Raw genomic sequence first — 17,817 nt, forward strand, 5'->3', positions numbered from 1 at the left:
AATTTCTGTTTCTTCATAATCACCGCTATAGTCCTTCCTTGTACAAGTTGTAGCAAGTCACATTCTGAAAGCCTCGTATTAGAAGTCTATATGGAAAATGCTGACAGAGCATTAACTCTGTCACTGCTAGGGTGCCCCTATTAATTTAACAAACACAAGATCTCGCCTCATTCCTCGCTGAAGCTGAGCCCTGGTTTGAGGAATATTTATAGAACATCCCCGTGGAGCGGTAACTTACTATTAATGGCATTTTAAAAAAATGATCGACTTGATTAAATGAGGCAAAGTTCTTCTCCCTTCAGCCTTGAATACTTCCTGCCATGCCAGACTACAAGGAAAGCAAACTAGCTAATATAAATAGATATTATGATTAAAGTGCACGATTATCTTTATTTAAAATAATAATAAAAAAAATCCTTGAGCTAGAATAGCACATTACATCAGGGTTTCTGAAGATTTGCAGGGGCAAAGCTGCAAGTTGAGAGATTTGCATCCCCTGGAACTTTTTCACAGGGAAATGTGTTGGTTATTATTTATTATTTGTATTACAGTAACTCTTCCACGTTTCAGCCACAATCAGGAGCCTGTTGTGCTGGGAGCTGTACAAAGACACAGTAAGAGACAGACCTTGCCCCCTGAGGTTTATATTCTAAATAGACAAGGCAGACAAAAGTAGAATTATTATCCCCATTTTATAAATGGGAAGCTGAAGCTCAAGGATATTAAGTGATTGGCTTAAGGTCATGCAGAGAGTCTGGGTCGAGCCGGTAGCTGAAGGCAGATCTGACAGACCAGTGGCTTACCCGCAAGCCCGCTCCTCCTCATTTGTTTAACTCTACGGGACAAGAGGGGTTAGGTGAACAGGGGGAGCTGCTCATCCCAGGATCGAAGCAATTTCATATTAATTTCATATTGGTTTTGGTTTTGGTTTCTGTTGATGCTTTAGGTGAGGTCTGCCACAAATCCTACACGCAGTTCTCCAACCTCTGCCGCCACAAGCGGATGCACGCGGACTGTCGCACCCAGATCAAATGCAAGGACTGCGGCCAGATGTTTAGCACTACCTCCTCTCTCAACAAGCACCGGCGCTTCTGCGAGGGCAAGAACCATTACAACCCAGGGGGGATTTTTGCCCCTGGCCTACCTTTAACGCCCACCTCCCTGATGGACAAAGCTAAACCCTCACCCAACCTCAACCATGCCAGCCTGGGATTCAATGATTATTTTCCATCCCGACCTCACCCAGGGGGTATTCCATTCTCGCCTGCTCCCCCAGCATTTCCTGCCCTTGCTCCAGGATTCCCAGGGATTTTTCCTCCCTCTCTATACCCCAGGCCCCCTTTGTTGCCTCCCACCCCGCTGCTCAAGAGTCCCCTCAACCACACCCAAGACGCAAAGCTTCCAAGCCCCCTGGGGAACCCGGCACTGCCTCTGATTTCTGCAGTGAGCAGCAGCAACCAGCCCATCTCAGGGGAGGAGAAATTTGAAAGCAGCTTGGAAAACTCCTACTTGGACAAGCTAAAAGCCAGGAACAGCGACATGTCTGATGGGAGCGACTTCGAGGATGTCAACACGACCACAGGCACAGACCTCGATACCACCACTGGCACTGGCTCTGACCTGGAGAGCGATGCAGAGAGCGACAGGGACAAAATGAAAGACAAAAGCAAACAGACTGAGAACAAGCCAGATTTTGTCAGCAGTTCTGTGTCCACCAGTTCCACCAACAATGTGAACGAGCTCCCCCTTTTCTATTCTCAGCACTCCTTCTTCCCTCCCCCGGAAGAGCAGCTGCTCCCCACGATGGGGGCAGCCAATGACTCCATAAAAGCGATTGCCTCCATTGCAGAGAAGTATTTCGGCCCTGGCTTTATGGGGATGCAGGAGAAGAAGATAGGTTCCCTCCCATATCACTCCATGTTCCCATTTCAGTTCCTCCCCAATTTTCCCCATTCACTGTATCCTTTTACGGACCGGACTCTCAATCACAACTTGCTGGTCAAGGCAGAACCAAAGTCACCCAGGGACCTTCACAAAGTGGGTAGCACCAGCTCAGAATCGCCCTTTGATCTCACCACAAAACCAAAAGAGATTAAGCCAATCTTGCCACCACCCAAGGTCTTGCCGGCCCCATCTTCTGGGGAGGAACAGCCACTGGATCTAAGCATCGGCAACCGCATCCGAGCCAGTCAGAACGGAGGGAGGGAGCCTCGAAAAAACCACATCTATGGGGAAAGGAAACTAATGGCCAGTGAAGTACTACCCAAGATTTCTCAGTCTCAGCTCTCTCAGCAGCCATCCCTGCATTATGCTAAGCCATCACCCTTTTTCATGGACCCCATATACAGGTATTAACATACCCTGCCTTAATCATTTCTTCCAACAGGCCCATTTCAAAGGTGGGGTTCATGACGTAAGGCAGATCATGATGTGGGGGGTGGGTGGAAAGAAGAGAAGAATGATTCAGTAAAATCATGCTGCATTTGATTGTTCTTGCCCTCTTTTGTTAAAGCAGTTAGAGATTTGTGAATGAAAAGGGCTGTATAACTGAAAAGAATAATCATTGATGTTATCCAGAGGCATACATTTATGTAGGGAAAGGGCCATATTCCTATTTCAACAAGAAGGAGCATAGCCCATTTAAGAAACCTAGGCAACACTAAGATGGCATCTCATGTTGGGTGAATTCCAAAGAGTTTGATTCAGATAAGAATGCAACAGTTCTGAAGTATGTCAGAACCCTTACTCTAGTGAGTTGAGAATGACTCTGAGAGTCAGGAGGCATAGGTTGTATTCCCAGTTCTGCCACTGACCTCTTTTATGGCCTTTGGCAAGACCCTTCACCTTGTTTATTTTTTATATTTATTCTGTCTGTAGAAATGGGGATAATGATTTATACCCACCTTTCCAAAGTACTTTGAGATCTACAGGTCACAAGTACTATGTAAATGTTAAGTGCCGCATTTTTATTATCCAAAACTCTCTTGTCTGCAAATCTTGCAAGCATGTCTTCCTTACAAGGTTTCACGTGCTTCCTTGTTTCAGCCAATGAGGAAAGCCTTATTCATGGTGTTTCGCTCCTGGTACTAGCTGAACCCAAGGAGCATGTGAAAGCTTAGTAGAAAAAAATAACCAACCTGGTTTTTGAGCCTCCAGAAAGAGCGAGTTTGGGTTCCAACTTACAGTGAAGGTTTGAGTCCTTTCATTTTAGAGCCCTTTAAAAATTTTTATAACACTAAAAACCCATAGAGACTCCAGTTACAAAAAATGGGCACCATTAACACTCTGTGTTTCCCACCCCAGTGCCAGCAATATCCTGGGTTTCTTCTTGCTGTACCATGGTACCACAATCACAGCGGAGTGGCAAATGCTAATTTTTAGCACCTGCAGTAAGTTGGTGCATCAGATTTGTGATCCAGGCACCAAATCAGGCACTTACAGTTAAAATGGGTATTGGGGCCACCTGAGTGTCCATTTCAGTATGCAAATGCTGGATTTGAGCTTCCAGCTTCCATTTTCCAGATTGGCTCCACAGGTTTAGTGGTTTGTCTTTGTATTGCTTCCTGCATGGAAATTGGAGCATCCAATACATGGCTCTGTACCTGCACTGGTCCTCCAAGAAGAGGTGGTGAGGAAAACTGAGTCTAGTTCTAGCCCAGTCTCCGAACGTTATTGGGCACACTCTTAGAGTTGGAGTTTGGCAATCCTTTTAATGGAAGGAATTCAAAGTTCTGCTGGCATGTGGGTCCCAGAGCACTTTGTCCATGTCCTCAGGGAGGTGCACATAGTAATTGAAGGATAGCCCAGGAAAACACCTGCTATGCACTGCCTTGCTACTATTGCATGGCTGATAAGTGTGGGAAAAATGATGTCAATGTCTAACTAGGCCAAAGAGCTGTCAGCTAAGATGAGGATTAGTGAGCCCTCATTGCTTTGCTGTTAAGAAAGCCCCAGTCTCTTTGCCAGCACTTTCAGGGCTGATTCTGCGTTGCTTACTTACATGCTTACTTTCTGGGGTGGAAAGAAGGCTACTCCACGACCTGGGACATATAATACGTTCTGTCTGGCACCTATCACGATCATCCTCCTCCAGAAAAATAAGTGATGATGTAAATAGTCCAGTGTTTATTTTTGTAAAAATATGTCTGGACAATAAATAAAGTGGATTGGGTAGGATCTGAGAATCAGTTTAGGATTCCACTACCTCTGGGTATTCTCAGAAGGAATGCTAAAATAACAAAGATTGAAAAAAGCACTTGCCAGTTAAAATAGCAGTCTCGGGAAAACCGCAAAGGACCAGAAGACAGGCGTAAGTGAAGGATGAGGGTGTCATTTGCTGCATTCCATGGGATGCAAATAGTCTTAGTAAGATATTAAAATAGAAAGTCAGTGGTGGAGTCACTTGCAAATCAGACTTCTAATGTAATGAGCTAAATAGCAAAGCTTCCAAGTCCTAGCTTGAAAAAATATGGAAATATTTTGGTTCTAAACTTTATCAGACTCTCTCACATCATTTGGCTCCTCTGCCCCTCCTGCCCTCCCCCCAAAGTCCTTGACATTTTCTCTTGGTGATATAATTTAATGCAGCCAGACAGCCTGAAATCAGTGCAATTTTCAACTCAGCCTTGTTAAGGTAATGTTCTCAGGCACTGGGCTGAAAAGATCAGCTTAATCCTTTAGTCACTGTGGAATTTGGCTCTGACAGGGAGATCTGCCCTTCACTGTGCTCAGTGCTTGGCATCGGAAGGTGCCAGAACTGAGCAGAACGTGGTGATATTGCTTCACCCAGGGCCTCATGTGAATGGTTTTTTCCATTTTTTTGATAGCGGTTGGGTTGTTTCATGGGAAACTTCTAGGCAGCTCGAGAAGGTACTTCCCCCAATTAATAGATCGTGGCTAATTTCAGCCCTTCATGGAGGAAGGAAGGCTGAGCTGGCTGCACCATTATTAGCTGCAGTTTAATATATCTGCCATTTTACACTGGATCAGTTGAAATTTACTTCTACAATTTGTTTTTTTTAATCAAAAATGACTTCGTTCATGATTTTTATGTCCAAATGGCTAAAAAATAAATCATTATAATTGGGACTAAGTTTCAGATCCTCGTTTTTTCTTTTCCTCTAGAAAGAGTAGCTTCAAATTAAATTAATACACCAAACAGCACTGTGCAAGAACTTTGCCCCTCATTTGGATTAAACTCTGTTGGCTATTTAAACTATGTACCAAGCGGCTGAGATGTAACGCCAGATTCTGTTTTCATTTACACTGGAGAAATGTAATTAAGGTCACTATGATAATGCTGGATATTCACTGGTGTAACGGCGATAGAATCTAGTCCAAGGTTTGAAAGATGCAGTTCCATTCCTAGGAGTTATTTTCCATAACATTATTACCCCAGCAAATGCGCTAGTTCACACTTTTGCTGGATGACTTCACCGCGTGGTTTCACTACAAATCTATGATGCCATGACATTAAGGGCAATGTTTTGAAAAATAGGAGCCAAAAGTTAGGCTCCTAAATCCATATTTAGGTGTTTAAACCTGAGATTTTCAAAATAGCTAAGTGACTTCACTGGGGTTTTGCTCCTAAGTCACTTGGGCATTTTAGAAAACCCAACTCTTAGGAGCCTAAATGTAGATTTAGGGCTTGCTTACATGGGGAAGAAGCCCACAGTAGCTAGTGCAAGTGGGCATCAGCTACTCTGCATTAACTCCTTGTGTGAATGCTCTTATTATGCACTAAGCCCTGGTCTACACTAGGACTTTAGGTTGAATTTAGCAGCATTAAATCGATGTAAACCTGCACCCGTCCACACAATGAAGCCCTTTTTTTCGACTTATAGGGCTCTTAAAATCGATTTCCTTACTCCAGCCCTGACAAGTGGATTAGCGCTTAAATCGGCCTTGCCGGGTCGAATTTGGGGTACTGTGGACACAATTCGACAGTATTGGCCTCCGGGAGCTATCCCAGAGTGCTCCATTGTGACCGCTCTGAACAGCAGTCTCAACTCAGTTGCACTGGCCAGGTAGACAGGAAAAGAACCGCGAACTTTTGAATCTCATTTCCGGAGACTGCGGGAACTGTGGGATAGCTACCCACAGTGCAACGCTCCGGAAGTCGACGCTTGCCTCGGTACTGTGGAAGCGCTCCGCCGAGTTAATGCACTTAGAGCATTTTCTGTGTGGACACACACACTCGAATAGATAAAAACGATTTCTAAAAAACCGACTTCTATAAATTCGACCTAATTTCGTAGTGTAGACATACCCTTAAAGAGCGTCTTTGTGTGCATCAACTTAATGCACTTTGGAAGTGTGTTAAGCTAAACTGCCTGAGGTCAGTCTCAGTGAGCATTAAGACTGTCCACACAGGGCTTTAATGCTAAGAAGCTAGTGCTCTTTAAATTCACACCCTATCTCCCTGCACACTAACTTCCCTGTGTAGATATACCCTTCGGAGCCAAAGTTTCAGCTCATAGTTTTGAAAATTTTGGTCACAGGCATTTACCAAACAAAGCCAATTGCAATGTATACCTAAGCTTTGAGAGAGAGGAAATAAATACAAAACACCTAATTATTTCAGCTGGATTTTAGCACACTTTAGGGCTGCAGAATCAGGCCCAGCGTGAACCATAAGATGAAGACAAACTGGGGCACAGGTCTTTCCTTGCTATGGCTGCCACAAACTCAGTGGAATGGAAAACTTGTCTTATGAAAGGAGACTCAGGGAGCTTGGCTTGTTTAGCCTAACTAAAAGAAGGCTGAGGGGAGATATGATTGCTCTCTATAAATATATCAGAGGGATAAATACCAGAGAGGGAGAGGAATTATTTAAACTCAGTACCAATGTGGACACAAGAACAAATGGATATAAACTGGCCACTAGGAAATTTAGATTAGAAATTAGACGAAGGTTTCTAACCATCAGAGGAGTGAAGTTTTGGAATAGCCTTCCGAGGGAAGTAGTGGGGGCAAAAGATCTATCTTGCTTTAAGATTAAACTCGATAAGTTTATGGAGGAGATGGTATGATGGGATAACATGGTTTTGGTAATTAAATATTCATGGTAAATAGGCCCAATGGCCTGTGATGGGTTTTAGATGGGGTAAGGTCCAAGTTACCTGGGAAAGAATTTTCTGTAGTATCTGGCTGATGAATCTTGCCCATATGCTCAGGGTTTAGCTGATCGCCATATTTGGGGTCGGGAAGGAATTTTCCTCCAGGGCAGATTGGAAGAGGCCCTGGAGGTTTTTCGCCTTCCTCTGTAGCATGGGGCACGGGTCACTTGCTGGAGGATTCTCTGCTCCTTGAGGTCTTTAAACTACAATTTGAGGACTTCAATAGCACAGATATAGGTGTGAGGTTTTTTTTTGTAAGAGTGGTGGGTGAAATTCTGTGGCCTGCGTTGTGCAGGAGGTCAGACTAGATGATCATAATGGTCCCTTCTGACCTAAATATCTATGAATCTATGAATCAGTGGCTTTTCTGTCTTGAATCAGAACATTCCACAACAGCGATAAAGCTTGTAGGGCACAGGTGGCATATCCATGCAGCAAAGGCACCAAGACACTCCTGCGTGGGCACATCTAACCCTTTTGTTCATCACTAGCACAACAGTTGTGGTGTGTGTTGTAAAGTATCACCCAAAATATAAAGCATGGGCTGAGCCTGTTCTTTCAAAGAACTGTTGTCTGTGTGCTTTATGGGATCCCATTTGCGATTCCCATGGAAAGGGATGGCAAGGTGTGTTTATTACCAGAAAGATAGTCTTTAAATATATTTCAACTGCTCTGCACATGACGTGTTGTTATTAGTTTTCTTCCCCATTTACAGCCCTGTAGGGTATGTAACCCTCTGTGTTGTTGTCCAGCAGGGTGGAGAAGCGGAAGGTGACAGACCCAGTGGGTGCCCTAAAGGAGAAGTACTTGCGACCTTCCCCACTGCTTTTTCACCCACAGGTAAAACCAGGAGAAACACAATACAGTGTTGATAGGATGCCAAGAAATTAGAGATGGAGATGTGACATTTAGGTCACTTTGTTCGTACCTCCCTGGTTAAGCCTGACAGTATTTTCCAGCACTTATTTTTAAAGCAAAGTAATTTCATACCCAATTTTAGCATGATGAAATCACTGCCCTATTGGTCCTTTAGTGCTAACCAAATTCATCTTGCCAGGGTCCACGTGAGAAAGGGCTGGGCAGCTCGCAAGGGCCCATCTAACCTCTTGCTTTCCTCTCTTCCGAAATGCCGGTCTAATTTTTCATTGCCCTGCACCTTGTGTAGTCATTTAAACCAGTACAAAGTGGGAGTAAGACACTACCAAATCAGAACAGCAGCATTTTACAGTGCTCAGTTTACACCACCATAACAATTGCACCAGTTGCAGGGCAGTGGAGAATCAGGCCCTCCTTATACAGTTAGTTCAAGAATGTATTTGCTACTAAGAACAAGATTGTGCCCCACCACCCTTGAGCCCCTGGATGACAGTTGGGCACAGTTACAGTCCCTATGCTCCCAAGAACTCAGAAACTGCTTCATCAGTTACTCCTGGGCGCAGTCTGCACCTAAAAATTAAAAATTCTGCGCACCGTATTTTAAAATTCTGCAAATTTTATTTGTCAAAATAGCACCACATAATCACACCAAGTTCAATTATTTTGGAAATTTATTTCAAAATACCTGTCAGCAAGTATGTCTGTAACGGTACAGACACACACAAAATTTCCCCCAGGAGTAGAGAGTTGAAGAAACCCCTATGACAACCCAGTTCCTGTTTCCGCACCCAGAGCCCAGCTGCGGGACCAGACACCCACAACCCCTCCTCCCTGAGCCCACTTGCAGGGCCCCCTCCAGCCAATACACCCGAACCTCCTCCCTCCGGAGCCCAACCGTGGGGCCCCTCCGGTCCAAATACCCACTCCCCCCAGAACCCAGCTGTGGGCTGCCCTTGCCCAGACACCCATCCACCTCCCTTCAGAGCCCAGGGATCCAGAGGGAGAAACAGCCTGATGCTCAGTCCAGGGCTTGCACGGAGTTTCCTGTGTGGTGCCCTCTCCTTCCCTGAGCAGGCTGGGAACTGCAGCTGCCAGGAACCCCCTAGCTCCCTCCCCACCCCACACCCCCAGCAGTGTTTTCTGTGTGCGAGCTGGGCTCTGCCAAGTCCAGCAGCCCCTTGTGGTGGCTCACAGCACTGCAGCCCATTTCTCTGGGGGAAAGGAAATTCTGCGTGCACATTAATTTCTGCAAAATTCTGCATTGCACAGTGGCACAGAATTCCTGCAGGAGTAATCTGTGCCTCATTAAGGTGCAAGACATCTCAAAGGGGATGGGAAGAAGAGGGGTCAATCCCCCAAGCAAGAGCTAGCAAAGTCAGCCACTTACAATACCCTCTGCTGCGTGTAGCAGTGGGCCCTTCATGCAGAACTGTGCTTAAAAGGCATGACTAAGCCCTAAGCCCAGAGTGACTGTCAGTGAAAATCAGGCCCATGTGAAACTCATGGCTAAGTACAAACTAAAACCTCTATCGTTTAGCATTACTCTGGTGCTCTGTATGACTCATTCCTCCTTTAGAGATAATACAGTCAGCTCTGCCATGCTGTCCTTTTCTAAGTGATAGCCGCCAGCTCCCCTCATTTGCTCTCTCCAAATGCTCTGTGGTTGCTATTGTACTCTCATTTATATTTACGTGCATTGTTCTCTTTTGACAGCATTTCCCACCTTGGATAAATAACCCACGGGTTTGTGAAAGCTGGATACCGGCTGCTTTCACGGCTAAACTTAGTTCCTTCATTGTTTCGCATCGGCCCGAGAGTTTGGTTAATAACTTCCCCTGATTTTTCCTTCAAGCTAGCTGGATAATAGCGACAGGCTGGTCAGGAACATCCTGTGTTTGTGTGAATTAGAATAGTGGGGATATCTGCCTGTAAAGGATCTGATAGCAGGGAGGAGCTACTAAGGCAAAGCCAGGGTCCAGCAAGACGGTGAGAAATTTACTAGCCTCGAATAAGAGCAGGCATTGGGTGGAAGGCTATTAACATTGTTCATGAAATCCAGACCCCCTCCTCTTCCCATGGAAAAAAAAAGATATGGAAGGCCTGGTTATCTCTAATAGCTTATTACACAAAATAGTCTAAAACCTAAATATCACTCAGTCTGAAACTTCCTGATAACTACTTTTTTTAAAAGTACAATAGGTTCTTGTACAAAGGGTATTTAATCTTGAGCTGTAAATTCATTCTGATCGGAATAATTAAATGACCGTACTGTTCCCTTGTTATGTAGTTAATCTGATCATAAAGATGGAAGCAGACAGAGAGGACGCTTTTTTCTAGAGTTGTGTGGCATTCATCCATACTGTCCACCCGTTTAATGTCAGGGATGTTGTTTGCCTAAATCCCATGCCTTAAAAGGGTTTTTGTATGCCTTTGTCTCTGCTTTTCTTACAGCCCATATTAATCTAAATGCACATTTGTATTTATTTCAGTATTTCTCTGAACTGGAACACAACTGAGAAATACACTGATTTCACTTCTACTGTAGGTCCTGATCCTGCAGCCATTCCTCATGGAATGGTCCCATTGACCTTTTAGGAAGTTCTGGGTAGTGGAGCCTTTAGAACTGAGTCCTAATGTGTGGTACAGACTGAACATTCAAAAGGCGTTTCTCCCTTAAAGCCGAATGAATTTTACACAGCTCTAGTTTTGCATCCAGTATTTCTCTGCAGCCCCTCTCCAATGATTTCCATTAGTCTGACATTGTCTATTTTAAACGAACCTCTAGACAACATAAATAAATGGTATGACTTCATGATTACTTAATGGCAAACCCTTTCCCACCTGTTAACTTTCTTTTCTTCTTCCTTTCTTTTTATTATACCAGTCACTTGTTCCCTAAATAACAAAGCACCTCTACCACTAGAGAGGCCATGACCCGTGTTTAGAATTTTAAAATAAGCCCACAGCTGTCATGCTAGCAAACATCTCTGACTAAGTGCCTAAAGAACAGGGCACAACAAAAGATATCTCCAGGTATTCCAGCAAAGGACAAAGTGACATGGCTCTGAAAGATCCAGATAGCATTTTCACATGATGGTTTTGTTATATGACTGGCAGCTAGGGCTGGACTTTTGCTGTAAATGCTCAAGTAACCTTTTCAAATGGCTGGTGCTAAGTGTTACTTACTATTTATCATAGGCTGTGAGTCTGCAGCTAACGGGCTGTGGCTCTATTAATGAGAAATGGCTTTACTGTTCCTCTTTTTTTAAGGTTTATGGATGGTTGTCAAACAATATCTTGGCTCTCATTACCCCCCAACCCAGTTTAATATAGTGTAAACGTGTAAAAGGTCAGCCCTTCCTGTACACTAGAGCATCTAGGTTTTGATATATGGCTTCCTACTCCCTTCCGCTCACTCACTGTCTCCCCTGCTCTGCGGCTGGCTCTCCAGCTCACAGGATCCCACTCCCCCCATCACTCACTTTTTCTTTATGATGTAATCTGCAGCAAGGAGGCAGTTTTATTGCTTGCTTGTTTGTTTCACCCAAATTTTCAGTTTGGTGTCTTAAAAGACTCCTCGTGGGTGGAGAAACAAATGTTAATAACGTTGGCCAGTTCCTCTAAATTGAATTTCTCCCTGCGATTTTCTGCATGAGCTTTTTGAGTCTAATGAAATTAATGATGATTCATTTTGCTTTTTCTCCATATTTATTTTTGCATGTGACTGGATTTATTTGCTGTCCCCTGGGTCTGTTTATCCATCACACTTTGGTCATTTAATCCCATGAATAGGTGCTGGAACTAAGGGTGCTGGGGCTGCTGCTGCAGCCCCAGGCTTGAAGTGGTTTCCATCATATACAGGGTTTACAGTTTGGTTTAATGGCTCTCAGCACCCCCACAATACAAATTGCTCCAGTGCCCCTGATCCCAGTCCTGTGTGATATGACAGCCATTGATGAATCAGCTTCCATAAGTCCTATAAATTACCGATGATAAAGACCCGTTAGTATTGTCCATCCCTGCTCATGCACCTTCTGCATAGAGCAGTGGCCATAGCGGGGTGGGAGGGCCCCTTGGGCTGCAGCCTGAGCATGAACGTCTACATTTAAACAGCCCTTTAGCCCAAGCCCAAGCCCCTCAAGCCTGAGTCAGCTGGCACGGGCCAGCCACAGATGTCTAATTGCAGTGTAGACATACTCGGTGTCACGCCACTATGACTTTCTGGATCCTCCAACCCTGCATTTCCCCACACACACACCTTCTGTAGGTTTTTAAAACATTTAGTTTATGGCCTCTCTAAACCCTCACTCTCTCAACTGCAAGGAGCCCAGTATATTTTGGCTGGAATTCTCTTCTACTCCAGGAAATGGGCCCATATCACACCAACCCTTTCACCACCTTTACTGGCTTTCTAGCCTTCTTTGTGTCTAATTAAAACACTGCCTTCTTAGCTTTCAAAACTCTCTGGGGACTCACCCCATCCTATCTCTGACCTCAGATCCACCTACTCCCTGTCTGCTCTCTTCACTCCTCCAAGCTCAGCCTGGTCTCTGTCCCTTCTCCATGGCTGGAGATCACTCCTTCACTTGTTCTCTTTCCCCCTCCATACATCTAGAATTCTCCTGCCTCCTCCCTGTGAGCCACTTCCAGTCTGAAACCTTCCTTTTCTCAACGCTGGGGTGGTCTGTCTCTCCCTCTCCTTCTGAAGCCCTTGGTGAGACTGTACGTGTAGCGGATGCTCTATTAAAAATAAAAGGCTGTATGCTACAGTCCCAGCCTTTGTTTGTTTTGTGTTTGGGGGAAGTGTTTGCTCTACAGCTTCTGCATTCAACACTCTTATCTAGTTTCACCACCACCGCCCTAAGCCTCATTTAGATGGGGGGAGAGAGAAGCCAAGTGCATTCTGAGATTGTTATTAATGCCAAAAGTCAACATATGGGCATAGCAGACGATAGAAACGTGCCTGGTACAGCTTCTAAATTCTGATGCTTACTGCACAGCCAAGCTTGGCTTTATCTGCTGAATCCTCAGCTGATTTCTCAGAGCCTGGTTAATTATTTCCAAGTGCACCGACTGGGTTGAAGTAAACCTGTTTTACTCTGTGGAGCTGGCTTCTGAGGATGTGGGCTAGAGCCAGCAGTAGCCTCGGAAACACACAGTACAGCTGAGAAACATGTTCTGTGCCTCCGGTTTTCTTCTTTCAGTGGCTTTTCATAACACGACTTCTCTGCTTGTACAAACAGATGTCAGCCATAGAAACCATGACAGAGAAACTGGAGAGTTTTGCAGCCATGAAAACAGACACTGGCACATCCCTGCAGCCCCTCCCGCATCACTCCTTCAACTTCCGGTCCCCGCCCCCTACGCTGTCAGACCCCATCCTGCGCAAGGGCAAGGAGCGCTATACCTGCAGGTAAAGAACAGGCACTGCCAGTGGAACTAACCCGAGTTGCTCCGTTTGGGATTATGGTTCCATACTTGTTAAAGCAACATCCAATACAGGCATGTTATGGGGCACGTGGAGGAGTTAACCATCTCCACTGGGGTGTGGAGAAAAGATACACAGAGCAGAATCTGAGAAGAGGATGCTGGTGACATATTAATTTTAAAACTGATGGTTTTTGTTTGAAGAAAATTCAGCATCCTCCTTTTACCTAGAGCCTTAATCTAGCAATTCTCAGGCCAAATAGAATTTTCTAAACCAAATTTATGTGTGGGGGGGGCTCAAACAAGGCTTTATAATGCAAGCTCATTGTAGCCTCAACTATCCGAAACTTTGCCACTTAACATGATAATTTATGCAGCAATATGTCAAATGTAGGCACAGTCACAAAAATATTTCTGGATCCATTCCACTGCAAAACCCCATATCTGAACATGCATATTGAATAACAATAATCTCTGGCTACACACCCATATTTTTATGTGCAATTACCAATTTTTATGCCAATTCCCATTGCATTTTTGGGAGGGTGGATGCATCCATTTTGTCCACAGTTCACATTTAGTCTTTAGTCCGAGATTTTACTTAGCTATTTAGAAATCCCTGGAGTCTATTATTCATCATGTAAATCCATCCTGGTTCATGTTCCCCATGACATTAACTGTCAGATTTTGCAGTGGCAGAATTTTAAAGCTTTATTTGTTATTATCGTGGTGCATTCTCTGTGTGTAAATATATCCACTCCTCCTTTTGTGTTTATTGTGAAATCCAGTTCCCTTTCTTATTTTCCTGCTTTCTGGTCTCTTACCACTTCCTAAAGCTGAACCACCTGGTTCGGAGCAGATGATCGCCCCTGCAGTAGTTCTTCCAGACAATGGTAACTTATAGTCATGTAATGATGGGTATTTGATCCTGCTTTCCTGTTCATTCTCAGCATTTGAGCATAACCCATTGTCTTTTGCCATTTTCCTTTTAGTCTGCATCTTAAATACAATTGATTGTACCAGCTTCTCCTGCACTTTAATAGTGTGTTGTTGCACAGGTCATTTGAGAAAGGATAATGTTGTCAGTTGGGAATGTTACCAAAATAAGTGACAGAGAGTAGGGGGGTGAAACAGAATGTTATGAATTGGCCTTGTATTGCAGAGCATTAAGGCACTCATAGTTACTTTGACTTTTGCCTTCCTAGGTACTGTGGTAAGATCTTCCCCCGGTCAGCGAATCTGACAAGGCATCTTCGGACACACACAGGAGAACAACCGTACAGGTGATACTCTTGTCCAGATAATATCCCTTCCCTACATGTTGAGGGCCTGGTTCATCGCTGTGCCATTCCCTTGATTTCAATAACGTTAGCCCTGCACAATGCTGTAGAAACGTAGTATTACACATAACGATTAACACTCTCATTAACCATTCACTTCAATGAGAACTGAAGACTGTCTTTGAATATTCAACTGTTTTGTAGGGGTTGCCAGTGAGCTTGCTGTTGGGTTTAGCTAGATTAGTTTTCTTCTAATGTTTGGCAGAGGTGCCTTGAATAACAGATTCTTGAGCCTTTTTTGTATATCTTGTTTGAAATTTAAATAAGTAAATAAATATGAACTTAGTCAGTGTGAAAGTATTGATCATCATAAGTAAAGGGCGTGATTTTCACACTTCAGTCTGCACTTGTGTGTGCACAAAATGGCATGTGTGCAAACCCACACACACCCTTTTTATACCTGTTTGCCCCGCCGGGGCACATTCAAGTGCTAGAAGCTTTGTATGCAAAATCCACTTGGTGCAAATGTTTGAAAATTTAGTAGAGCTAGCTGGAAAAATTTATATTTTTCACTGAAAAATGATGGTGGAAAAATTTGCCAAACTTTTTTTCCTTTCAATTTTTCAATTCATTTTATCGGTTGCTCACAAAAATTTAGAAAAAAATGTTTGTAGGCATATGTACATGCAAAACTGAGCTCACACAAGAGAAGGACAAGTTGTGTCCTCACCAAAGTTTATCATAATATTTATCAGAATTTTCAGAACAAGTCTTGGTAACTGTTATTGAGGCTTAGCATTAATATCAACAATTCAGGTACCTTTCATTGTTGTGATGGTGTTTTAGTAATTAATACCATTGGGATCTCTACCCTCACTACAGAGACCTGTGATATTGACAAAGGCAAATGTAAACAATTTTAGGAACAGCAAAAGGCCATCTGGCCATTTTTGGTGGTTTAGTTTAACTTAATGAAGTTAAACATACTGGACATTTTTGGTGGTTTAGTTTAATTTAATGAAGTGACTTTCCCCCTTATTTAAACCTTTCCAGAAGAGTTAAATTTTGATAGTAAGCATTACGTAAAGAATTATTTGTAAGGCCTTTCTAAAATGGCATATATTTTGTAACCACTCACTATTCTTCTAATTCTTCAGTTTCATTATTTGATATGGGGTGAATGAATACTGCATATTCACTCCACACCCTTGTTTCACCAAAATGCACACTCCCGATTATGCACAGATGGTGAGTCCAGTTTTCTTCCAAAAAAGGAGACATGCAACCTAACAAAGGTTAGGAAAATAAAGATTTATTTGATCTGGTCTTCTCCCAGAAAATGAGCTCTGTGTGTGTGTGTTTTTATAATAGAGGATTGACTTCTGGACAATGTTGCATTGGAATAGTACTCCTGAGAGTTAGTGCTATGTTTACAGAAGACTTTAATTATCATTGATTTTCTTTTGCTCTCTGAGAACTGCGATTTCCAACTTTAGCAACAATAATTGTTCTGAAAGCTTTTTTAGCAAACATTGACTTTGTCTGGGTAAAGGAACCTGGCTGATTCTCAGGATTTTTTTGTTCTTGTTGCAACTTTTCTTTTGATTCTTTAAGCAGTTCCTGTGTTCACGCTTGTAATTTGGAAGATTATTTAAACTCACATGTGCACAAACATGAACAAAACCACCTACATGGAACACAGACCCAGAGATACAAATGTACGTGCACAAATACAGAAGCAGTCTTGTTAGAGCAAGAATTAGCAAATCAGGAGATGTAGGTTCTGTTCCTGACTGCCACTGATAAACTGTCTCACCTTTGGCAAGTCACTTTACCTGTCTTAGTTTCCCCATCTGTAAAATGGAAAAAATACATTACATGATGGGAGCTAATTAACTAAAGTTTGTACAATGTTTTGAAATTTTAAAGTGCTACTTATTTTGTTACTGAGCCACACATACTAATGTACTGTACATATGTATTTAAAAGCAAAATGGCTAAAGATGATTTGACTGTATCATGACGTGCACATCTATGTGATACAGCGGATTTAGGTGGCATTCTTTCCTATTTACAGTTCTTTTCCCCCATCTGGTCTAAAATTCAACAGTATGTTTCAGAACCCAAGAATAAAACAAAGCAATCAAACTTAACTATTTCAATTTCCTTCAGAGGAGGACAAAATAAGTTTGGCTTGTTGTGAAATAATGTCAAACTTCTCTGGCAACTCAGGTAGTAAAAAAACAGGGCTCTGTCATCCTTCTCCTTGGACTGCAAGGCAAGATTCAGAAGAAGCAGGTTTTTTTAATGACCCTCTTACTGTTTAAAACACAAGAATACAAGGGTGTTTTGTGGGGGCTTTCCCCCTCCTGCTTTGAAACTACATAAAACCAGAATCAAGAACAAGCAAAGGCCATTTGGTTCAACAAGGCTTATTCCCTCTTTCAAAAGTCCATTCCCTCCAGGATGCCATCTAATTGATTCTTGAATTACACCCAATCCTGGAGCCTTGGCAACCTTGCTGTTACGTTGTTCCCTAGATCTGCGATGCTTTCTATAAAGATGTGCTTCCTGACGTCTGTTTTGAATTTGTTTTTCTTTCATTTCCTTTTCGGCCCCCCTGTCCTGTTGTCTGCACTAAGTTGAAACTAACAGCTACAGCTGACATTTACCATGTCATTTAAGATTGCATATAGGTCAATAAAAATCTCTTCTTTCTTGTTTTCTGTTAAAGATCCTGGGCTAAATGCATCTCTGGTGAAACTCCACTCAAGACTGGGAAGTTACATAGGGAAGGAATATGGACCCATATGTTTAAGGGCTTTTACTGTCTTTACAGCTCATGTTATTGAGTCTTCAAATAAATGTAAAGTTTTACAAGTGGAATCATGTTACTTATAGTGTAGTAAGAACAAGGCACCATAATATTCCAGTTGTGATTTAATCAGAGTATCTTAGTTCTATGGTGACTAGCTCCGTTACACAATGTTATACATCGGTGTTCTACCTGCTTTTTCCTCTCCAACTGGCTTTTTAAACCATGTCTCCGTATTCCTTGAGGTCTTAAGGGTTGTCCACTATTTCTCTGAGATCTTTCTCAAAGTTCCCCAGCTCTG

The 17,817-nt window shown here is 43.1% G+C and overlaps 1 protein-coding gene across 1 annotated transcript in view; it reads left to right on the top strand.

Moving 5' to 3' along the window:
- The window catches only part of PRDM16 (PR/SET domain 16), a 456,415-nt gene that overhangs the window by 423,862 nt on the left and 14,736 nt on the right, over positions 1 to 17,817 (top strand). Inside the window, exons 9-12 of the mRNA XM_077837220.1 lie at positions 947 to 2,348; positions 7,874 to 7,958; positions 13,238 to 13,407; positions 14,627 to 14,704. Coding sequence (XP_077693346.1) covers positions 947 to 2,348; positions 7,874 to 7,958; positions 13,238 to 13,407; positions 14,627 to 14,704 — 1,735 coding nt within the window. The remainder of the gene's footprint in view (positions 1 to 946; positions 2,349 to 7,873; positions 7,959 to 13,237; positions 13,408 to 14,626; positions 14,705 to 17,817) is intronic.

The sequence above is a fragment of the Eretmochelys imbricata genome, chromosome 18 (assembly GCF_965152235.1).
Source record: "Eretmochelys imbricata isolate rEreImb1 chromosome 18, rEreImb1.hap1, whole genome shotgun sequence".
NCBI classification, from domain to species: Eukaryota; Metazoa; Chordata; order Testudines; family Cheloniidae; genus Eretmochelys; species Eretmochelys imbricata.